Source organism: Trypanosoma brucei, chromosome 2, assembly GCF_000210295.1.
Source record: "Trypanosoma brucei gambiense DAL972 chromosome 2, complete sequence".
Lineage (NCBI taxonomy): Eukaryota > Euglenozoa > Kinetoplastea > Trypanosomatida > Trypanosomatidae > Trypanosoma > Trypanosoma brucei.
This window is the reverse complement of record NC_026735.1, coordinates 513,896-537,094: the sequence shown is the minus strand read 5'-3', so window position 1 is coordinate 537,094 and position 23,199 is coordinate 513,896. Positions and strand designations below refer to the sequence as shown.

The 23,199-nt window shown below is 45.9% G+C and overlaps 11 protein-coding genes across 11 annotated transcripts; 10 read left to right on the top strand and 1 right to left on the bottom strand.

Moving 5' to 3' along the window:
• Positions 1–40: 40 nt before the first annotated feature.
• Positions 41–370, top strand: TbgDal_II2590 (small nuclear ribonucleoprotein SmD1, putative; the record flags this gene model as incomplete). Its single annotated transcript, XM_011773518.1, has 1 exon — positions 41–370. One exon carries the CDS (start codon positions 41–43, stop codon positions 368–370), a length of 330 nt encoding a protein of 109 aa, XP_011771820.1.
• A 776-nt stretch (positions 371–1,146) lies between these two features.
• TbgDal_II2580 (hypothetical protein, conserved) lies at positions 1,147–1,860 on the top strand (the record flags this gene model as incomplete). Its single annotated transcript, XM_011773517.1, has 1 exon — positions 1,147–1,860. The coding sequence occupies one exon, from the start codon at positions 1,147–1,149 to the stop codon at positions 1,858–1,860; it is 714 nt and encodes a 237-aa protein (XP_011771819.1).
• An 859-nt stretch (positions 1,861–2,719) lies between these two features.
• TbgDal_II2570 (hypothetical protein, conserved) lies at positions 2,720–6,481 on the top strand (the record flags this gene model as incomplete). Its single annotated transcript, XM_011773516.1, has 1 exon — positions 2,720–6,481. One exon carries the CDS (start codon positions 2,720–2,722, stop codon positions 6,479–6,481), a length of 3,762 nt encoding a protein of 1,253 aa, XP_011771818.1.
• A 1,116-nt stretch (positions 6,482–7,597) lies between these two features.
• TbgDal_II2560 (protein kinase, putative) lies at positions 7,598–9,922 on the top strand (the record flags this gene model as incomplete). The annotated part of the gene is made up of 1 exon (XM_011773515.1): positions 7,598–9,922. The coding sequence occupies one exon, from the start codon at positions 7,598–7,600 to the stop codon at positions 9,920–9,922; it is 2,325 nt and encodes a 774-aa protein (XP_011771817.1).
• Positions 9,923–10,542: 620 nt separating this feature from the next.
• TbgDal_II2550 (hypothetical protein, unlikely) lies at positions 10,543–11,004 on the bottom strand (the record flags this gene model as incomplete). The annotated part of the gene is made up of 1 exon (XM_011773514.1): positions 10,543–11,004. One exon carries the CDS (start codon positions 11,002–11,004, stop codon positions 10,543–10,545), a length of 462 nt encoding a protein of 153 aa, XP_011771816.1.
• Positions 11,005–12,516: 1,512 nt separating this feature from the next.
• TbgDal_II2540 (hypothetical protein, conserved) lies at positions 12,517–13,107 on the top strand (the record flags this gene model as incomplete). Its single annotated transcript, XM_011773513.1, has 1 exon — positions 12,517–13,107. The coding sequence occupies one exon, from the start codon at positions 12,517–12,519 to the stop codon at positions 13,105–13,107; it is 591 nt and encodes a 196-aa protein (XP_011771815.1).
• Positions 13,108–14,161: 1,054 nt separating this feature from the next.
• Positions 14,162–16,549, top strand: TbgDal_II2530 (hypothetical protein, conserved; the record flags this gene model as incomplete). The annotated part of the gene is made up of 1 exon (XM_011773512.1): positions 14,162–16,549. The coding sequence occupies one exon, from the start codon at positions 14,162–14,164 to the stop codon at positions 16,547–16,549; it is 2,388 nt and encodes a 795-aa protein (XP_011771814.1).
• Positions 16,550–17,075: 526 nt separating this feature from the next.
• Positions 17,076–19,049, top strand: TbgDal_II2520 (hypothetical protein, conserved; the record flags this gene model as incomplete). Its single annotated transcript, XM_011773511.1, has 1 exon — positions 17,076–19,049. One exon carries the CDS (start codon positions 17,076–17,078, stop codon positions 19,047–19,049), a length of 1,974 nt encoding a protein of 657 aa, XP_011771813.1.
• Positions 19,050–19,979: 930 nt separating this feature from the next.
• On the top strand, positions 19,980–20,381 carry TbgDal_II2510 (hypothetical protein, conserved; the record flags this gene model as incomplete). Its single annotated transcript, XM_011773510.1, has 1 exon — positions 19,980–20,381. The coding sequence occupies one exon, from the start codon at positions 19,980–19,982 to the stop codon at positions 20,379–20,381; it is 402 nt and encodes a 133-aa protein (XP_011771812.1).
• Positions 20,382–21,238: 857 nt separating this feature from the next.
• Positions 21,239–21,796, top strand: TbgDal_II2500 (hypothetical protein; the record flags this gene model as incomplete). The annotated part of the gene is made up of 1 exon (XM_011773509.1): positions 21,239–21,796. The coding sequence occupies one exon, from the start codon at positions 21,239–21,241 to the stop codon at positions 21,794–21,796; it is 558 nt and encodes a 185-aa protein (XP_011771811.1).
• Positions 21,797–21,894: 98 nt separating this feature from the next.
• Positions 21,895–23,031, top strand: TbgDal_II2490 (hypothetical protein, conserved; the record flags this gene model as incomplete). Its single annotated transcript, XM_011773508.1, has 1 exon — positions 21,895–23,031. The coding sequence occupies one exon, from the start codon at positions 21,895–21,897 to the stop codon at positions 23,029–23,031; it is 1,137 nt and encodes a 378-aa protein (XP_011771810.1).
• Between the last annotated feature and the right edge of the window lie 168 nt (positions 23,032–23,199).

The following is a 23,199-nucleotide window of genomic DNA, read 5'->3' as shown; positions in this document are numbered from 1 at the left end:
ACTAAGCACTAAAAAAGGGAGAAAGGCGCTTTCACTAGCGATGGGCCACCAAAATATGCTTCACAACATCAACCGCACGCTGCGGGTAACACTTGTGGACGGCAGAGAGATGACGGGGAAGATGCTCCTCTTTGATAAGTTCATGAATGTTGTGTTGGCTGACACGGTGGAGACTCGTAAAGAGACAAAAAAGATGAAAGATGCAGGTATCAGCCCACAACGTAAATTAGGCATGATTTTACTACGTGGTGAATATGTTGTGGCTGTCTCCGTTCTGAAGGATAACGTCAGCGAAGATAAGGCACAACCAGCAAACTTTGAGAGCGCAACTCGGGAGAAGTTAGCTGGAGCCAAGCGGAAACGCGATTGAGTGGGATCCTTTTACCATCCCCATCCCCTGTCCTTTATTTATCTCTGTATCTGCCCCTACGTTTGTTTTGTCTTATTTTGCATACCGAGGATTGTTCGGGGATGTTTTTGCATGACTTGTTGAATATTTCTTTGTTGTTGTTGGATGGCGCTGCACCGCCACCGTGGTTTCTCTTTCACAGTGGCGTGCACACAGTTGTGTGACAGGCAAGTCGTGGCGCACACCGATTGATGTTTAAAGATCAAATAAAGAAACTGAAAAACGGGTGGGGCATAAGCAAGAAAATGGTGTTAATGGGAGGGGTGAAGTGGGAAGATTAAGTTAGACATAGGCTTCTCTTTATTCGTGCGACGTCGTTCAGGTTCATCTCTTTCTTTCTTTCTCTCTCTCTCTCTTTCCTCCCTTCCCCTTTGTGATTGTTAAGCTGCGTGCTGAGGAGGGATGTTGTTGAAGGTAGACGTTTTTCCGTTTTTTTTATTTCGTGTTTTGGCTCTTATATCCCACTAACCATGTGCTTGAGTGCATGAGGGGAAGTGCAGAATAATGGTCGTGGCGCCCGACGTGTCAATTATTTGTGAGCCTGCATTCGCTGGCTGTTGCGAAATTGTTACTCATATGTTGTTGTCCCGCTGCTGTCACACTAATACTTACTGTGTGCTGGTGCTTGCTGTGCTGCTTAATGGTTCCGCTTCCTTTTTTGTTGACAAATTGGAATTTTCATAAACATAGAGAGGAGGTGTGAAGGGGAATTACAAGAAAAAAACACAATCTCGAAGATGCAGTCTCCGAAGTTTGGTCGGCGTGCCAACATGATGAAGAAGGCGGGGGAATCGGAGACGTCCCTCAAATCGCTGATGGGTTTCGCGACTGGCACAAAGCACCACCGGCCAAGGCCAAAAGATGAGGTCGTTGCCAAAAGCAACCTTCGCAGCCTCGACGACGGTGTTGATGAGGAAAATCGTCACCAGGCTGAGAGCAGGCAAAAGGAGGAAGTCAAACGCCTCGTTGAGCTGGTCGCCGAGGCTCCCATCGGTTATGCAGCAACTTTGCCCAAATTGGCGGCCCTTGACATATCAAACATATGGAACGATTTTCTTCAGGCGGTTCATGAGGACTACGACATGTCCGCACTCACTGCGTGTCTCTCACAACAACTCGACGACGAGGACGTACCGTGGAACCCTGATATGTTGCTTGTGCAGCTCACGTCAGACATGTTAGATGCCGCGCAGGCCACTGAAGGTGGTTCTGGTTTGTTTGCCAGTCCGGATGGCCGTGAGGGCGCCGGAAGCGTAGACACGTCAATGGCGGCTGCTGGAGAGGCGCGGCGTCGCCGCAAGCAACTTTTAGAAACTGCCGTTGAAGCGCAAGAGGAGAGCGCTGCGCGTAGACGGCGGCAAGGCGGTCCGGCGCTTCCGGATGACACTGCGGCACCAAGCGCGCCACGTGCCTTTGCAACAGGTGACAACGTGTCGGGTGGTCATTCCTAGGTTTCGGTTGCTGACTCATGAGAAGAGACGCCTTTAGTTCCGGTTGTTTTTTGAAGGTGGTGTGCTCCTAATGAAACTGTTGGGATAAAGGGCTGTTGAAAAGGGAGCTGTGATGTTTTTTTTTTTTTTGTATGTATATGTGTGTGTGTGTGTGTGACTTGGAGAGAGTGAGTCCGTGTGCTGCTGGTTGTTTGTCAATTTGTGATTAACCAGGGGAATCTGGGGGAAGAGTTTTTCTTTTTGATGAGGAAGCACATGAAGTTTTTTGAGGTGCAGCAGAGTTGAACGTCTGCCTTTCATCACTTGGTTCCATTCACTTATCGGTGGACGCGTTTTGCTCTGTCGCTTGCTTCAAGGACTTTTACTTTTTTGTGCGCGCTGAATGAGCCTTTATCTATCACGGCTTCTCACTTTTTTCTTCGTCTTGTTTGCCGCTTCTCGTGTTGTGGTTTTGACGAGTTTCCTCTCTTTCGCTCTATGGTAATTTTTTTATTAATCTGTTCGTTACCTTTTACCCGTTATATATAAATATACATATATATATATATATATATATATGTACCCCGTCTACAATTTTCTGCTTATCAACTGCGTTTGGTTTTGCTTTGAGAGGTGTGAAAAGAAAGGAAAATAGATATTGGTTAGTGGAAGGTCAAAATAACAAATGAATTATTATTTACAATAGGGGGCGTATGGCGTCGCTCCTTCTTGTGCATCGATTACCTAGTTGAATTGATATACGAATTCTTTCCCCTTTCATTCCTTTCCCTTTCCCTTTCCCTTTCCCTTTTCATAACAATCATTATTACTTCCTTGACACTTACTTACTTGCTTCCGTGTGAAAACAAGAGAAGAAATAATGAAGCGTGTTCTCGTGCTCAATGTAGACTCTTTTGTTGGAAGGCATGTGTGCCGTCAATTTTATGATGCGAAGGAGTACCTTGTCGACGGTACGTTTTACCATCATCAATCCACAACAGAAGCACCAACGCCGCCCAAGATGGAGGAGCTGGGAGCAACACGGAGCCAGAGCTCTGGGTTATGCGGCACTACCGAGGTACAATTTCAGGAAACAAACTCGACCGGCATTAATGAAGTGGTCCCAACCGTTAGGCTACTCAATGGGTGCCCACCCGATGCCACCGTCGCATCTGGCGCAGACAGCGCTGCTGGCAAAGAGTCAGTGCATCACTATGTTAATGATATGAGGCCGTACCTGAACGCCGTAGTGCCGCGACACGGTGAGATCAATGATGAGGAGTTCCGCTCACAGTTGCTGACCTACGACATAATCATTGCCGTTCTGGAGGAAAATGCTTTTGAAGCGGAGTGCGCGATTAAAATATTAAAAGGCACACATTACAATGTAGAAAAGACATTCGTACTCGTTTCGAATGTTTTCACATGGGCACAAACAGATATGCGCGAGTTGGAAAATAGGAGAGCAGAGCGCCGTGCCGCGCGTGAAGCTGCGCGCCTCCAGCGGGAGCAGGAGCGTGCCAACAGGGAGCAGTCAACTGAAGACGGTGATGAGACTGAGGAAGAGGAGGAAGAAGAAGAGGAGGAGCAGTTAGAAGTGAAAGTTTGGAGCGATGAGGAGTATCGCCGCCGGTACCCTGACACACGCTACCACGGATGGCGGGCGCTGGAGCACGCCGTAAAGCAGGCAAACTCTGAAACCCTCCACACGTATGTGCTTTGGGCTGGACTTCCCTATGGCGCCGGTGAGGATTTGCTTCGTGATCATTTCTTATCGGCGTGGCGGCATCAGCCGATTACTCAATATGGCGACGGGTCTAATTACGTTCCCACCGTCCATGTAAAGGATCTTTCACGTATCATTTTTCTCGTTGGCTCTTCCTATGACACGCTGGAAGATCGTTACATGTTTGTCGTCGATCAGGGAAATAACACCCAAAAGGAGATTCTTGACGGTATACGGGCCTACATTGGGGGTGAAATTGAGGTGACAGAGCCCGTCATCGACCGCGACAAGCAGGTGGTTGACGAGATTGAGGAGCGAAAAAGGTCGGAGGAACTCAAACGAAGAGAGGAGTCGATTAACGAAAGTATCAAAAACTACATGGAGGAGTTAGACACTCTTGCACGAGAGAAGGCGATCTCCCTGAAGAGAAAAAGGGAACTGGAAGAGGCTGCGAAACAGCGTTCAATGTATAAGTCCATTATGAATGCGAAGCGCTGCACGGATGGTGAGGAGAAGATCAACCGGGAAAAAGAGGAACTGAACTCTCACGAATGCGCTGTGGAGGGTATAGAACTAAAAATGATATATTTAAAGATGGAGCTCTCACAAAAGGAGTTCGAGAGGGATTTAGTTACCGAATACAATAGGTTGCGGTCTCTAGATCAGCAGGTGAGGGAAAAGGATAAGATTGGTCTCCTCGTGAAGGGAAACGTCGAAGAATATGATAACAAAGTAGCGGCGCCGGAAATAGCGATGGCAGACATACGGCTGTACATTGACGAGCCGCATGGCTTGGGCAACTGGTTCAGCGCCCTGAATGTTCGTTGTGAGTCTGGGGCTGCTTTACAACTGCTTGGGGAAAGTGATTGGGTTTCACTCGGTGGTTTTGTCGCCAACGTGGACAAGGTTGTGCAGGAGTTCAAATCGGAACGCTTACTTTGCCCCATGCGTCTTGTTATCGCCGGTCCCCCATTTGGTAGGGTACCAGAGATCTCCCGCATATTGGCGAATTTATTTGATGTTGTTCATCTTACAATCGAAGACATAATAATTGCATTCGAGGCCCATGTGGCGAAGGTAAGGGAGCAAATGGTGACCATATTATTGCGGCGCCGGGCACGTAGACAGGCTGCACGTGAGGAACGGATCCGCCGCGAACGTCAGCGGCGGCTACTGGAGCGGAAGGAGAGACTCCGAGCCAAAAGGGAAGCCGGTAGGGGAGGTAATGGTGAGGATGATGATGATGACGAGGAAGGCGAAGAAGAAGAGGGGGAAGAGGAAGAAAATGAGGAGGAAGAGGAAGAAGATTTTGAAGAGGAAGAGAGTGAGGAGGGTGCAGCGACACAGTTGGACGATGAAGAAGGGGAAGAGGGTCAAGGTATACCTGGTGGAGGACTTGTTTCTCCTTCCCCTAAGCTCGACGGTGATGAAAACATAATTCCAGAGCATCAGCTACTGAACGGGCAGGATGAGGAGGAGGAAGACGAGGAGGAAAGTGAAACTGACTCAAACGCAGATACGAAGGCGCGGCAACTGGCACAACAAGTGGATGAGCAGGAGCGATTTGAGATTGCTACCCTGAGGGAGGAGTACCGCTTTTGCACGAAGTTGCTGAACCTGCGTCTCTTGAATGGTGAGTTCCCTCAAATCCCCAAATCTGATGAGGAAGAAGAAGAGGAAGAGGAAGAGGAAGTGGAAGTGAATCGCAGGGGTCGGCGAAAGTCGAAGAGCAAGACACCAGTTAACACATCCCCAGATCCTCCACCCACCATTCGCTACTTTGACGAAGCACTCGCTGTAATGGTTCGCTGGAGGTTACGCCAAGCTGACTGCAAGAACCAGGGTTACATCCTCGAAAACTTCCCACGAACTGTTCGCCAGGCTCGACTCGTGTTTCTCGCTTATACCCCCGAGCAGAAGGAGCAACAGCGACCCAAGTTGTACCGAAACAGTGCGGAACGGGCACAGCCACCGAAGCCATGTGATTTTGCGTTCCCACTACCATCCCTTGAGGAGTTGGATGACGGACGGCGGCGCGAAATGCTGAACGCCATGGATGGAAAGTCTTTTCTCCAATCAGATGATGCGCTTGCCCCGACGAATGATGCTCTTTTCCCGGACTGCTTCATTTTCATTCAGGCCAGCCGGGATATTGCGGAGGCGGAGGTGTCTGAGCTGAAGCAGGATATAGCTGAAGGTGGTGACCACAAGGATCCCCATGAAGAGTTGACGCATTTTCTTACGAATTATCGTTTGGATGCCCCACCAACTGAGTCGCTTCTTTCCTGGTATCAAACCGTAGTTGTGGAGAAACCGGAGGAGGGGGAAGATGCTCCAGCTGGAGGTGGTTGGGATGGAGAGGAGCCGATCGGTGGGGAGAGACCTCCTCGTTCCGCATCTATTGTATTCGCTCCCATGTTTACCCCCGAAAGCGCGGTTCAGACGGATTGCGAAGAAGGGGGTGGACAGGTTGTAATAGAAGATGGTTTTGTTGAATACTGCAACGTTCTCCGCGAAAGGGTCCTCAACAACATTGGATTATCCACTTGCGGTGAAGTGATTGAATCAATAATGGAGGAAACGAAAAGTGAGAGGAGTTTGCATCGAAGTCTAGAGCGCGAATCTGGCGCGCTTTCCCATCTGAAGCGAGGTTTCAAGACCTTCCTTCGCATCGACAGCTCTAGAGAGAAGGCGCTTGTAGAAGAGGAGCGCTGTGTACTGCGATACTTTGAAGCAAAGGAGATGTTTACAGAAATAGCTGGTTTGGAAGATCTTCCGTCGGAGTTATATTTGATGCGCTATGTACTTCCCAGTTTGACTCCACTCATGGCGGAGGTGGTGCGGTTGCGTCCCGAGGATCCGGTGGCAGCGTTAGCGGATAAGCTCTTCGACTACAAGCGGCGAACGGAGATTTGAAAGATATCTTCCTGTTAATAAGGGGGGAACAATGCGGTGCACCGCCAAGAAGTTGTGAGCAAATTACTTGAAGGTAAGGTCTCAGCCTTCTCTGTGGCTAGGTGCGTGTGATACGGAACCAAAAGAAAAAAAAATGAGAAAGCGAAAACGAAAAGTGATACCAAGTTATGTCTGAGAGGCGCTGAGTATGGGGGGGGCAAGGTAAGATGGAGTAGGAGTTAAAATCACCAGTGGCATCCAACGTTGTTTTGCGCAATGCACTTTCGTGTCTGCTGTATGCCAAGCAGATATATGGAGTACATGACTTGTGTTCTTTCTCTGCTGTTGAATTCTGTCAATTTCATGTTTTCCTGCAATTTACTATTGATCTATCTGGTTTTGCATCGCGGGTTCTGGTGAAATGACTTTCGTGGCTTGTTCCCTACCATGTGCATTCAAATTTAATTTTTTTTAGATTCTTGACACATTCCCCTTTACTGCATGCCACCTTCGGGGGCTAAGTGATTACGCTTGTGCACGTTTTGTAGAATTTCTCTATGCAATTGATTGATGGCTGAACGGTCAACGCATCAAATGAGTGTGCCGTCTTTGTCATTTTTCGTTTATTTTCCCCCAATTTATGCCTCTGGGGTTGTATGTGTTTGCACAGTACGATTGAACATATAGAAATGTATATATATATACATGCATGCACTTGTACGTCAATGGTATAGTTTCCTGGTGCATATCTCTTTCCCCTGTCCAGTAATGTTGTTTATTCTTGATGGCAATGCTGTCGAACGGTAACACTACTTCAGTCTCTGTAATTAGTTATCGGTGTTAATATTGTAGCTGGCGTGACTGTTACTTTTATTATTGTTATATTACCGTGCGTCCTTTTTCTTTGTTATTGTTGTTTAACGTGTATTTTCCTACTTAGCTGTCTTGTGGAGTTCGTAGAGGGGAGGGGAGAGGGGACGAGTGACTGCGAACGAAAGCAGAAGAGTTAGCAGAAACGGCAATAAGAGGAGGAGGAGGAGGAGAGGAAGAGTTTCAAATAAAGATCACAAAAGGACTCCGTCGACGATCCAACAACTTGTCTGGTCGGGTTGTGCCTTCACTACGAACTCGTCCAGTATGGCTGAGTTGTTAAGAAAGAAAATTGAGGCTTTGAAGTCGCGGAAAGCCGCAGCGGAAGAGCCCGTTGTGACACCACAGTCATCATCGACCACTGCGGCACTTGCGCCCTCTTCTTCATTGCCCTCTTCGTCAACTACCGTTACAGCCGCAGCTCCCGCACAAGTTAAGTCCACTTGCTCCGTCCCACTGGCTAATCTACCCCCAGCCTTTGTTTCCCCTTATACGGCTGTCGTGAAGTATAGAGACACCGTGAAGGACCCACTTTGTGCGCAGTTCACCACAAGTGTTGCCGTAGAATTGTTTAAGACCTTCATTCAGCAACGGCACCGCGGAAATGTCAGCGTGCATGCGCAGAAAAGGGCCCGCTCAGAGGATTTTGGAGCAACTGAAAGGCCAGTACGGTCGAAGGGAGACAATGACAGTGCAAAGAACGAAGAGGAAGTGCAACAGCAGCGAGAGGAAGGGTATCAACACCAGCATCACAACAACTCTTCCGGTGAGGGCGAGTCACTGAGTGGGGTTGGCAGCGGCGGCGACGGGATTAATAAGAATATTGTTCATTTTACGCATCCACCACTATGTACGGTAGTCTCTTACTTCCTACCCTATCTTGAAGCAAGGTGTTTCACTCATAGTGACGTGAAAGACAGGGAAGGGAAGACAACCTGGGCTTCTGAAGCACCGGATGTTCCCTCACTGTTGCAGGGCTATGCCACTAGCCTGCATAAAAACGTAAAGAGTAGTGTGAAGGCCATTCGGGTGTCTGGCAAGACGCGGCCTCCGTGCCGCTCTGTGAATGAATATGTTCCCGTGGGTCAAATTGCGCACGGGGTGTATGGTGTAGTGTACCGTGCCACCGAGGCAAACGGTTCTTCTTCGAGCGGAGGTGGCCGTGGAAGAAAGTTTGCTCTCAAGCAGGTAAAACAACGATGGCTCGAGGAGTCAGAGGTTGGGTTTCCGCCGTATCTGCTGCGGGAGTTTGACCTGCTGCTTCGATTGCGGCATCCAAATATTGTGTGCGGCAGGGAAGTTGTTCTTTTGGATAAAAAGAGCAATTCCTCAAAAGCGTCGAAGCAGCAAGAGGTAAAACCAGCAACGGGTACAACTGGCAGAGAGGTCAGCAACGAGGTCGGCCGTCACAATCACCGTACTGATAATGTGCAAAAGACGAAGGAAGAACCGACGGCGTCGGGCAACGACGACGGCCTTCCCTCGTCATGCAATCAGGGTGGGGATAAGAAAGAAGAAGAACCGCCGCAAATCAAGACAAAGCTCTCAGCTGATAAAATGAAAGATGTGTATCTCGTTATGGAGTACTGTCCGTACGACCTGAAGGCTTTTATTTACCATCGCAAGGGCGTCGCTGCCCTTCTGCACCTTAGTTCTGCGAACAAACATCCAGACGCACCGAGGTGTTTCCTCTCACGCGTCAAGTGTGTCATGCAGCAGCTGTTCACCGGTGTCGCCTTTTTGCATGACCATCGTATATTGCATCGCGACATTAAAACCTCCAACATTCTCATTAGCTCCACGGGTGAGGTGAAGTTATGTGACTTCGGCCTGGGGCGTCACTATCGCGAGGGACAGGAACTCACGGCGAATGTGGTCACGCTCATGTACCGAGCTCCTGAGCTTCACTTTGGCATTACCGACTATTCGTATAAGATGGACATGTGGTCTCTCGGTTGCATCATGGCCGAAATTTTTCTCAAGGAACCTTTGTTCCGTGCAGAGGAAGAAAGCCGTCACTTCGCCGTAATATGCGATGTTATTGGGATCCCGACGGAGGAAACGTTTAGTGGGCTGTACAAAATGCACGAGGTGACGCGTCTGATGCGGTCACTGAAGCGGTACAATCGTGAGAATACACTGCAGCAAATTTTTTCTCGTTCAAACCATAGTGGAGCAGCAACGCTTCCACCCAGTGGAATGGACCTATTGAACCGCATTTTGCGATGGAACCCAATTGACCGACTCTCAGCACGTGAGGCGCTTGAGCACAAATTCTTTCACGAGGATCCCCTTCCGTGCATGCCGGAGGAGCTGCTGGCGCCTTTACCGACCACTGTTGCGGAAGAACAAATGGTCGGAGTTCCCTCGCAAAGAGAAGGCGGGGCGGCGGTGGTGGCTGGAAAATCGTCCTCAGAAACCAACTGCGCGATACCTCAAGCTTTGGAATCATGCGAAGGAGGAGACAATGAGGAAACCTGTGGTTTTGGTGAGACAGTTCGCTCGAATGCTGAGAGCCCGACAGCGGATGTGTTGAGAGCACGCGCCAGCAATATCGATGAGGAAGTCGAGGTGGAAGTGCGGCGCCGCTAAAGGATGGAAGGGGTTGTGACTAATCTCAACACTGACACATGTCCCAACAGTACCCTTAAGCAAGCTCACATGCTTGCGAACCAAAATAGCGTTTCCTCCGAGTAGTCATATGTTGCGATATATGTATATGTGTGTGTGTGTGTGTTTGTGGTTTGTACGGTGTATGGGGGACGGTGAAGACATGAAAGTAATTGGCCGGGGTATGGATGTATTACCATCTGCGCAGGTGTAAAGTCGTGTGCTACACTTTCACATACTGATCAGGTCGACCGATGTATGGACAAAGAAGAAGGAGGACAAGAAAAGGAGCAATATACTCCTAAGAGGGAAATGCCAAAGGAACGGAAGGACAAAAGTATATATATATATATATATTCAGGAGAATTCGCAGAGACAAAGTGTTGCACTCGATTCCCAATATCTTGTCCTTCTTAGCTATATCTGAAGTCCTTACCCTCACTGCTCTTTGAAGTATCGAGTACATACAGGACATATAATTGCACTCTCAAATGTCTCTGTGGCGTTCCCCGCTTCTGCGTGTTTGTGTACATGAAAATGCATATACATACATGTGCGTTTGTATACACAGGATTCATATTAATAACGATTCTTTTTCAGCTCTAGAGAGAGAGAGAGAGGCAATGTCCGGGAGACGACGGGCATATAAGCACGCATTTAGTTATAAATTTGTTGTGCGGGTTGCGGGGTGCATTGGGGAATATGTGTTCGTTTTTCTTTTCCTTCTTACTTTTGCTTTGGGCGGTAACGTAACTGTGGTTATGCGATGCGATACAGAATTGCTGACTTTTGAAGCGCAAGGGCGGAGGGAACAACTTCTCCAGATTGATTTTTTCGAGGAGGCAGCGACATGTGGCACCGAAAGAGAGCAAGACGCAACGAAGTAGAAGTGGGAGAACTTTTTTTAAAAAAAATGTGTGGGAAAGATGGTAGGAAATTTGATGAAAGAGGGGAAGGGAATAAACCAAACACTTTGAAGGACCATGGAGGTGAGGCAAATTAACAAAAGTTGGGAAGGAAGCAGGTGGAGGAGAAGAAACGGGAAATAAAAATGTAAGAAACATTTGGGATATTTAGTAAATGCCTGAGTATGGAAAAGAGAAATGAAGTGTTTTTACTATTACTGTTATTATTTTGTTTCCTTGGAAGGGGACGAGGGGAGAAGAGAGTAAGAGAGAATGGATGCTTAAGTGTGTAGGAAATACCGCCAATTATTGTGAGTCATGGGAGATAAGTTTTTTTTTTGAAAAGGAAGGTACCTTGGAGACCCAACTTTCCTTCCTTTTTTTCTTCTTTTTTCCTTCATTCTTTTCTTCCTTTGTGACTCACACTTCGCGGTTAAACCATATAGATAAATAGTTTAACATACAAACGTGTGCAATTTCGTGGCTGTTTTCTCTTGTCCCGCACTTGACTCCCCCTTCCTTCCCTTTATCTGATGTTGCCTTCGTACATCATAAAAATTACGTTCCGCTTTCCGAAAAGTATTAGTTGTGTTTGTTTGCGCGATGCAGCGATTGTGGTGTAGTTGCGGGCGCTCACGCATATGAGTGAGCAGCCGCTGTTTGGACCTTATGTCTTAAGGCGGGGGTGGGGAAGCATTTAAGAGATGGAAAACGAAAAACAGAAAAAGGCAAAGAAAGGAAAAGAAGTTAAGATAAGGCAGACAACGTCTTCTCATGAAACCGTACAACATACAACTCAAAGGTGGAGGGGAGGGGGTAATGTGTGTTAACGTGCATGCACTAGTTTCAAGTGCGTGTGCTTTTAGTGGTAATTGTCCATATGCGTGTGTCTGCGCGTGCTATTGTTGTTGTTGTTGTTTTCTTTTCCTTTTTTTGTTCCTTCTACTCATATTTTAGCTTTTCGTCAAGCTGTTTATTTTCTTTGCTACATCTTCCCTGAGGGGAGGGGGGGGGAGTGTGTAATGTGCGGGTGAAGTTGGAGAAGCTGCGTTGGATGAATAAAGGTGGTGGACGTCCCCGAGTTAATTTATGCAGTTAAGCCCTCCGTTCCTCACCTCCAATCTGGGTGTGTGTGCTGCAGATCGTGGCTACGCACTTTTCTTTCTCACATCTTTCATCTTCGTGTTATTTGAGTTTATTTGATGTTTGCCCTTTTCTACAAACACACACCGTATTTACTGCTTTGTTATTATGTTTCCACCACGAACTTCATTTATCTCTTATTTTCTTCCTTTTCTTTTATCTCTGACCTTTTTGCCAAAGAGTAAGTAGGCGTCTTTTTTCCACCTTTCTTTATAGTTCTCATTGCTCGCCATATTTGTGTTATTGAGGATACCAATACATCTTGCGTGGAGATTGGGAGCCTGAGCATTCAGCGATTTGGGGTTGCAAAAACATTGCAGCTGTGGTCCGATCATCTTCAACTTTGCAAAAAATTAACCTACTAACTACCGGATCCCCACACCTTGGGTTTGAAGTTGTGCCAAAGCACTAACCGACGGCCGTAAGCGCGAGTGTACTTGTGTGTACAATTGCGAACTATATATTTATAAATTTTTATCTGTACATTTATTAGATATAGTTATTTGCTGATTAATTGATCGGTGACTGATGATATTTGGGTCTGAACCACCACTTTATTTGAAACCGGTGGGGCGACGCGGGCTCCGGCGGCATGAGGCAGATGAGCTGCAACATTACCCCAATTATGTCCATCCCGTTTGTCAGCAGCCGGACAGTGCCGCATACATAAGCGAACCATACCGCCTTCATCCCGCCCTCAAAGCCGTGCATGAGCTCCGGCATCAACAGAATGAAGGAAGAGAACGACAAAGAATCGTACGTGCGAATCGTATGATGCGTGTTGTTGAGCGTAATGCCGATTTGAAGGTGCGTCGGGATATGGAGTTTGAGCGGGAACAGGAGCATTGGAAAAAAGTTGCTGGTGTGTCCACACGAAATGAACCCAGTAACGGGTTAGATACCGTTACGCTGCAATGTAGAACAGCGGAGGCACGCCAAGCAATGGAGTATAAGGAGGCTGTGGGGAAATCTTTGTACTATGCAAGGCAAAAGCAATTAGCAGGACGGAGGGACGTGCACGGCTACAACATCATTTCCGGTGAACCGCTAAAGCCGATAATAGTGCCGCCGCTTCCACCACCTATTTCAACTGCGGAGGATTCTCATTCACACCAATGAAGTAGAAGTACGTAAAGGTGATTTTTTTTTTAATAAAAAAGAAAGAAAAAGGAAGAGGTAAGCTTTAGATGAATTTGTTGTTCGTTATGTAGTACATTATTAAACTCATTACCACATGGTGTATGTTGTTACTAGACACTATAATTACATGGTAATGCACCGTATGGAATGCAAAATGCCACCTATATGATCAAATGTCCCTCTATCTCTTTTTTTTTCTTAATTTGAGTTTTCTGCTAAGGGTGTAACTGAGGTTGTGGTGTATTTGTACGAACTGTCTCTTTTTTTTTTTCTTTCATGATTATTTTAGTATTTAATTTGCTTTAATTTAATTTAATTTATTTTATCTTACCTTACTTTTTTTTTTCTTTTAATTCATGGGCTCTTGTTGCCTATGCGCCACTGGTGCAGGAAACACTTGAGATCTGCAGCACATACTAGTGATGAAGCAATGGGAATTAGTGGAAGGAAATTGGGTGCATCCGAAGAAAGAAGGAAATGAAGGAAAAAAAGAGAGGGAAAAAGAATATGAACACCTGCTCCTGTCAATGATTTAATTTGGCTGAAGAAGCAGTTTTATATACGTTCAACAGACCCGTAACTCTTTTTGTTTCTTTTGTGTTAACTAGCTGACGTGGTAGAGAGAAAAGTGGGTAAAAGTTTCAGTGAGGTTGCGCGGATTTATTTAACATATTGGTCACCGTGGTGTTGTGAGTTGTACTTTTGTTGGCGCTTTTTTTTTCTTTTTATCGAGGGAAACATTTATGCACTCTGCCTCCTTGTTGTTCTCTCTTTCTCAATTCCCTCCCTCAATCTCTTCCCGTAAAACTACTTCTTTTTGTACATATTTTCTCTTCAACATCTCATGTACGTACATTTGTGCAACCGTTTGATGAACTGGTATTGAGTTCGTAAGCTTGAGAACACATGAGTTTTTGTACCGTATCCTCTCTCTTTTTTTCCCCTTTGCTTGCCTTTTCCATTAAGTTAGTACTAACGTCATATCGCAGCTGTGCGTCGCTGTGGTTGTGGCGTATTTGTGTTGAGGTGATATATGTCACATTCCAGTAGAGATGATGGGGACTGCAACCAACTGGCGCCACCTCAAAATGGGAGAGAAGTGTCTGTATGGAATCTCCAGACGCATGAGGGTTTCTCCCTTGAATCAGTGAGTGGACCGAATCATGAGGATGAGGAGCAGGAGGTGTCACTTGCATCACCCAGGTTAGAAGGAACACTTTCATCACTCCCAGCGCGTGACCCGACATCGCCACTGGCTTTTGTACACCAACGGTGGAATTCAATTAGGGGGAGCCCCCGTGTCACATCGAGTGCATTGGGCTCCACAACTACTTCTTACATTTCTGTTTCGGGAAGAAGTCGTGTGACACCCGCTTCCGCGAGACCTCGTGACTCGCGCGATAACTTTAGGGCGGTTGCTGCAACGTTAGTTTTCACCCATAATTCTAGCGAACATGTGCGACGCTCCCCGCCACTTGACGACACGTTGCCGCTCCCCGCAGTTCGACAAGCGGATGGTGAAGTTTCCATCTGCCGTCCGAATATGAACAATAGCTCCGCCTCTTCTCTTTCCGCAGCTTCCGATGAAATGCCTCGACCGGCTACCGACCTTCAGTCGTCAGTGAAGTTTTATGATGGGTGTAGCGGGGCACCGACTCAAGAGGCGGAACACCTTAATTTATGCTTTACTCGATCATCTTTGTTAGCCTCCAGGCGTTTTAATGTGATGCGTGAAGGTTCGACGCCGTTTAGCGATGTTGCAGATGCAATGTGTGGTGCTCAGTCGTCAGAGAAAGTGTTTGGAATAGGCGCACATCGTGGTGTTGATAGTGAGCATGCATTTCGCGGTGGAGCGATTGCTGCTCCTGGTCGCGAACTGCTCCTCGATTGCTTTCGCCCCGGCTATAATAGTTCTACGAGGGACGTTGCAACTGGCGTAGTGGAGTACAAATATATCGAGGTTCAACCAATTGTTGGTGTGCGCAGTGAGGGCGATAATTTGGTTGAGGATGAAGACAATGGTTGTTGTTGTTGTCGTTTCCCATCGTGTTGCACTTTCTTTTGCAGCAGCTGCTGCTGCTGCTCCCGTTCCTCCCACCGCAAACTGGTCAAAGGAACGGATGCGCGGGTATGTCTTGGACAAAATCCCCGCACCGCTGAACTTACAGGTGGTGGATGCATTGTTAAAACCTGGAATTTCATCAACGTATTTTCGGGCGACATATCCCTCATGTCTCGTGTTTTTTGCTTGTTAAATTTTACCGCGGCTCTTTCAACTATAGTGGCTGGTGGTTTGCACCTCCTTTTTACGTTTGACGAGCAAAGAAGCCGTGTTTCGGACGACTCAGTTTGCAACGGCATCGTTCTTTTAGAGTCATTTTCTCCGGATATGTGTTTTGCTTTTATTTGCTTTGCGATGAACAGTTTGGTCGCTGTTTATCTCGCACTCCATGCCGTACGCTGCGAGAACGCTGGAAGTTTTTTCTGCCATTTTTTAACTGTTGTGCTGATGGTCGGATGCTTCGTCAACTATTTATTTTCCAGGTCTTCCAGTACATCATCCCACAGCATTCCTGCATGGGCAATCGTCGTGTTTTCCGTGAATATCGGTTTGCTTTCTACGGCTTGCTGCCTATACGTGCCCGTTTCGAGGACATTTGCGCATTACTTGTGTGCAAAGGGCACGGTGCGGGAAGAGCTACTCCGGCGGCGGCGGCAGTGGATGTGTATTATGTCATGTTTGCAGGCTGATGTTGTTACTACCCTGAATAGTGGCGTGGCTGCGCTGTGCTTGGCGTCAGGACCCATTCAAGTGATTGGTGGTGCCTTTCTCGTTGTCATCTCCACCACCGCTTCCCTGCTTTTCATCCCTATGCTGAAACGGAGGGCGCAATGGTTTATTGTTGTGTTTGTGTTTGTAGCGGTAGCAACTACTGGCTTCAACTGTTACGTGGCAAGTCATGGAGTGTATGAGTACTTTATAACCAATGCACTCAATGTTTATGAAGTAAGTCCATGCTATACGAACTTGCTTCAGTACTGCTTGTCGGGCGACTTTACGCAACTAAGGCACAGTCACGGCCTGCTCCGTTACGGTGGAGGAGGCACCTCGTATGGCCATACAAACGAAATACCGTTTACGACTGGACTGTCAAGAGAGAAATATGGCCCTTTCAACATCTCAACAGAGTGCTGTTTGGATTATGGACGATGCCGTTTGCTAGATTCTGCGCGTTTCTACGCATCAGGTGTTATTGCTTTATTGGTGGTTCTGGTTGCCATAGTACGACTCGTACTAGTGAAATTGTGGATCCACGCAACTGTGGAGGATGGAAGTGATGTTTATATGATACCTCTTGCATGGGCGCGCAATGACACAGGGAAGGAGTTGGGCCAGCCGTTACGGGATGCAGTGAAATGAAGAGAGTAAATACGAGTATGTGTGGTTTTTTTTTTGTGTGTATGTGTATGTGTCGAGTATTGTGACGCAGCAGTATGAATGTGGGTTCATGAGGAAAGAAAAAACGAGCTGAAGAGGTCGTGGTGTAGAAGGTTCGTTACTGACGGGCAGCTTCCTCCTGTGTTGTTTACGGCTGCTACTCTTGAAACTCCGTAATGAAGGGGAGGATTACAAACTGTGCGGGCGGCAGGAGTGTTTTTTTTTTTTGGTTCGTTCTGGAGATGATCGGAGGCGAATGCTTCCCATACATACATAGATATATATATATTTTTATAAGTATCTGTGTTAGTTATTTTTCCCCCCTTTAATTACAACGGCTGGCGCTCGCAGAACTACTTCATTGCGTTTTTATTTTTAGACACCGCTGAGCCCCATCTCCAGTTGAGTAACGGGGGACAGCGGCTTCTTCAGTCTTTATTTTTCCTCCAGATGTTAAAACTGAAAGATTACCAAAATAAATACTGTCCGCGCGGCCGGGAAGTTGAATATGTGGCCTTCTCCACTAATTTTGCCCCTTTTTTTCCTTCTCTTCTTACCGCTGGCAACACATGAGGTTTATATTAGGAACTTGCTTGAGGTACTCAATCGTTATTTTTTTTTTTTATTACCGCGTCAACACAAACACGATTTCTACACTTACTCACTGCAACATTGGATTAGTGGAAATGATATGGCGCTACAGCGACGCGGTGCATTCTTACTGCGACAGATCCGTACCGAGTTTAGCCTCGATGACATGAAAAAAAAAACAAAAGAGATTAACAGGAGGAACAGAAGCATTTTGCAAAAGCGCAAGAGGTTTGCTGAGCCCTACCCATACAGCAAAGCCCAATATATTGATGCATTTGTGCAGGCACAAAGTGCACGACTTGCTCGTGAGCAGCGGTTGCAAGAGTTGTCAACAAGAGAAAAGTCTCTTTTGACCACAATTGAATCCTCTAATCCTTCTCCTATTATTCGTAATGAAGGAAGGCACAGTTTGAGTTGCTTCTCTTCAACTACCAGCGCTAACACCCCTGTTGTGTTTGGATCCTGGCGTGATGGAACAACTGAGGTTGAACGCGCATGTAACTTCATGGATCGTAACTTTCATTGTATTATGCGAGGAGCCACAACACCGCCAGCTTTTTCCACACCATCACTTCGTCGTAACCTCCCCATGACATTGGCATGTGTGCAACAACTGTTGAAATATGCTGGCGGAGATGGGTCCCAAGGAAATACTGGAGAAACGTGGTCAAATAGAAGAATAAAGACGTTTAACCGTACGTTCGCCTCGTGTGTAGAATCCGCTTGTCTGAAGGAGCGTGATGCCATTCTGAAACTTATGGGTGTTGTGCTTCAAACCGCAGGAGAGAGGGATTGGGCAGTGGCGTTACAGTTGTACAATAAGTCTGTTTTGCCTTATTTTGAGCGACATTGGATACAGCAGAACCATGAAAAGAGAAGGGAAGCAGTATCGTTTCTTGTAGCTGTATTATGTGAATCTATTCGCTCTGGTTGTGGTGGAAGTATGTGTGGTCGTTGCTTCAACAGCACCCACACACATCCGCCATATAAAGCAATTGAAAAACTTGTGAAGGCATCGCGGGAACCACTTCTTCCAGTTGCTGCTGCCCCAGTTTTCAGCGTCTTACACCCAAGCGATGATACGAATGCCGCGCGTGGTGGCTCACAAACCAAAGCAACGTGGGTTGATGCTGTAAAACTCGTTCAATGTTTTCAACCTCAAGGACAGGCGCGAACATATTTGCCTTCTTTAGCCTGGGCTGAGTTATTACGTGCCATACGTCGTTTAGGTGGCTCATTAAAGGAGGTTCAGATGGTTGTGGATATCATTACGGACCCCACGTGCACTAAACACGGGGAGCGGCATATGCATGATACACGCATTTGGAATGCATATCTCGCTAGTAGTGACTGGCATCACGCGTTGGATCTCTTTTCCAATCAGTGGAAACATTATGGTGTAAAGGAAACTGCAGAAACCAGCGCTGCACTTATGGAATCGCTTCTGCGTGATGGTGAGTGGGAACGGTCATTAGATGTATTCCGCCGTCTTCAAGGTAAAGAGGGGCAATTAATTACATTTACTTCATCTGTTTTTACGGCGGCTTTTCGTGCATTGGAGCAGCAGCGGGACTGGAATTCCTTTGCATCTCTGCTACTTGATTCTGAGAGGTTTCTTGCACCTCTCGATATTTCACACGACTGGGAACTTCTTTCTAAGCTGCAGGCGCAGAGAAAACAAAAAGGCACACCACGCAGCACCGACGAAATTGAACTTTGGAGGACTTTTGTCAATGAGTTGCGGGGGTTCAATAACGTAACGAAAGAAATGCAACTTGCCATTTCAAATGCCCTTTTAGCTTGCGATCCTGTGAAGCAGCGGGAAATGCAAGGTGAAGTGGAGAAAAGGGAGAGCCTAATAACTGCTGAAGAACTTTACTCCATCATGTAAGGGAAGCATTTCAGTGGTGTAAAAAAAAAAATATGTTGTGTGTGTATATATATAATGTGTAGTTATGTTGGTCTTTCTTTGTTTTTTTTTCTTTCCTGCCTTCTTTTATTTTTAATTTTGTTGTTGTGTGTTCGCTCTTCGCGACATTCTCTAAAAAAGAAAAAAAAAGGGGGGGGAGGGGGTGGAGGTAAACTGCTGTTGTGACTTTAACACGTCGCAGACTCCCGAAGTCGTGAGCAGTAAGTTGTTGATTTGCCCATTCGCAGTGGTAGAAGAGCAACTACAATAAACATAAACTTTCTATTTGTTATTATATTATCGTCACTTAATTTTTTTTAAAAAAAATTAAAAAAAAGATGGGGGACAGACGAATTCACAGGGGGGGGAGGCGATGCAAAACAAAGTAAAAAAAAATGTAAGTAATAAAGGGCACAAATGCTGCCAACTAAGCTCCAAAGCAAATAGCAGCACCAACAACAACAACAAAATAAGAAAAAATAAAAACATCAAAGTGGCGGTGTGCAAACTTGCACAAAAACTTTTATATACACTTTTTTTTTTTGTGTGTGTGTGCGTCTGTTTTGCAGGACTGATATCATTTAAACATATAAGTCCAACAATATTTGCTCTCACTGCATGAATTAACACTTAGTGACTTACTCGTTTCGTCTTCTATTTATTTATTTATTTATTCATTATGTATATATATATATATACTTAACGTAATGGCAGTTTTTATTTTATATTTTTTTAAATACTGTCGAGGGAAGAGGTTTGTGGAAACTTACTTGAAGAAATAACAACAGCTGAAAAAGAAAAAGAAGATTTTAAAATATAAATTAAGGAGCATATAAGGGGAATAATTTACTTTGGCAAAGGAAGAAGAAGAAGAAAAAGGAAAAAAAAAAAGAAAGACGAATTCCCGTGAGAATGTCGACTGAGGCTACCAATGAAAACCTTCAAATTTTACTGACAAAATTGATGACAGATCGGTTTTGTTCCGGTGAAGTGAATGACATTGATGCTTGCGTTCAAAACTTTGTACCCCAAGCAAGTGATGGTAGTTGGGTGGATCAAAGCATCCACAGACGCGGAATGAAAAAATGTGAGCCGTACCGCGAAGTTGCACGCCGATGTTTGGAGGACGAAAAAAAACAAAAGATGGTCTTCAAGGCGGCTACTGAAGTTTCCACATGTCGAGAAGAAAGAAGAAAGTTGGAGAAATGCCGTTATGCCGGAGGCGATTGCGAACAGGAGGCACTTGAGGTTTTGTACTGCGGAATGGTGGGACTCATACAAAGGCAGCGTGGAAGGCAGGAACAGCGCCGCTAGTGTTTGGTTTGAATGTTTCAGCATGTACGATGAGAAAGTGATAGTGATGTGCTTTTTTTTTTTTTATTTGCTGTGTATGTGTATGTGTATGTGTATGTGTGTGTAGGGGGAACATATATGCATATATATATATATATATATATATATATATATATATACATTTCGGTGGTGGGGCGTGTCAAGAGGCAATTGCTGTGGTGTTGTCATTTGTTGCTGGTGTAAATGATTTGCATATGACAGCTCCTCCATTATATATTTCTGGAGTGGGGTTTGCGTTGGTATTGCGCTTCATTCATTTCTTTCTTCATTATCCCTCCATTAATACTCCCCATACTTTTCTTTTCTTTTCTTTTCTTTCCTCAACACTTTTCTACCCACTAACTCCACTGGCGTATGAAAAAGCAAGCAGAAGTACGTTTTGTGTTTCCGCCTTACTTCTCTATGGCTGTCAGGGTGCGGTGAGCGAAGTTTTTTTTTTTATATTTTAAAATAAGGGTTATTGTGTGGAGCAGTCAAAGACCTTTTTTGAACTTCCCCATTGAAAAGGATTCTACCTTCCCGAGTGTTTATTTTCTTGTTTGTTTGTTTGATTTTTCCTTATCGTTGAATACACGTTTGTGTGTGATCAGATGGTGATGATGGGTGGAGCAGGTGTGTTTGTGTTTTGGTTGGTCGGAACTTTAAGCGGATGTTTGAAGGGTTGTGAAGGGGAGGAGGGGGGAAGAGGGGGAAGAGAGAGAGAAAAAAAAAAGTCTGAATGAAAAAGGTTGGGAGATGGTGCGGAGCGGAGAAGCGTTGTGAAAAAGGTTTGAGATGGAACATAAGTTCAGGTTAAGTGCAGCAGTAATAGAAGATACATGCACAAGTCGGCCGTTTGGCGAGTGTGGGCTTTTTTTTTTTGGAGGGTGGGGACGCGTTGTTTGTTTGTTTGTTTTACCTCCTTTTCGACACGTCTCACATTTCATCACAGTTTCCAATTCTTTCGGATTATGGGTTATAGTTCGGCTACCAAAGGAATAGTGTGTAACTATTTATTTATTTATTTGTTTTTTCTTTGGTCGAGGCTCCGTTTCAGGTCGTTTTTCTCTTTGTTTCTTTTTTTTTTTTTGGCAGGGTTGCCATATGAGGGCGTATGTAACAACATTCATTTACACTTCACTACTGTCCCTTCCTTGATGGGTCCCACTTTACTCTCTAACACATGGTTTGTCACTCTATTTGGTTGGATGTTTCAGTTCCTCGGTTCTTTTGTTTATTTGTTTCTTTTATTTATTTTTTTTCTTATCCTTCCTTTCTTGGTAATAATAACTTTAACCTATCAAGGCGTGTTGTCCTCTAGTTTACGGCGGTGCAGGCGGGTGGTGCGGAAAAAAACACACCAACGAAAAAAAAAAAGTAAAGGAAAAAATAAATAAATAAATAAATAGTTGTACAGACTGAAACTTCCAACGAGAACTGACTGGGAGTCGAATCCAGTAAGAAGTTTGAAAAGTAACGTAAGTGGTGTGGTGAAATGCTTCCACCCGTTTCCGTGCAATCTCCTTGCTTTCCCATACTTTCCCTTGTCAGGCGTTTCGATCTTTCGAGTAGTGGTGGCAGTGATGGCATAGTTCTGCAAAAAGTTGGCGTACCGCCGTCTTCCGCACGGAACGTAGCAAGTTTTAGTGAGCGAGTGGATTTGGTATTATTTCCTTGTAAGCTTGGGGATCCTGCGCAACCGATTGGGTGGCCTCAGACAAATCAGCAGGAATTCACCGTCATGGTGAATGACCGCTTCATTACTTCAGAATTCCCACGATGCCCATCACGAAGTGCCAGTCACCGCACACTGGCGGGGATGCCACTTTCTTCATTCCTTCCGAAGGGTCCTGATGGCGGTATCGCAGCTGAGGCAGAGCTTAAAATTCTTGTCGTGAGACGCGGTAAATGGACCGCAACATTCCTCCTCGCATGGTGTAATGTAATAGAACCTGAAGTAATAATTGACCGCACCATCGCTCGCCTTCTTCGTGAACCGCTTTCCACACCAGCCAAAGCAAATGAATGGGATTCGCCTTCTTCCTCGGCAAGTGCTGCTGAGAGTGCTGCAGGGGATTCAGATATCGATGTGGATAGTGGATGGGTAGATGATAAGGCCGATAATACACATAATAGTGGCGGAAGGAATGGTCGTAAAAGCGCTGATGCGCCCAACCTTCCAAATGGGATCGCAGGCGACAATGGCGTTCAGGACGGTGAGGCGGTTGTCACCCTTCGCTGTCCGCTTAGTTACGGTCGAATGAAAATTGCGGGTCGGGGTAACCACTGCTCACATTTAACTTGCTTCGACCTCCTGACGTACCTTAGCGCATGTCTTCAAAGCAATTCGTGGAATTGCCCGATATGCGATGGACCTGTATTTATTGGCGACGTTTGCATCGACAGTACACTTCAGGCTGCGTTAGAGGGCTTGGACTCTAACGCATTTTCTGTGGTTTTATTTGGTCGAGACCATAAGGAGTGGCGTAGCGTCGAAGGCGCAACATGCGGTAGTGATGAAGAGAGTGTAGATGGGTGTGAAGTCATGATGGTAGAAGAAGAAGAAGAAGAGGAAATAAACCAGCAGGAGAAGCAGCAGTCTGAATGTCCTTCACTACCACTAACCACATGAGCGAAGTTGTGCTTCAACTAACGACCACGAAGAAACAACAACAACAACAGAAATGACTCATATTTGTGTAGGAACAACAACATATGCGCGGGATGCTGAATTTATGTGAGATTACTTGTGTTACCCAATGTGACGTGTGATTACGATGCCTCTACTGACCATTTTTTT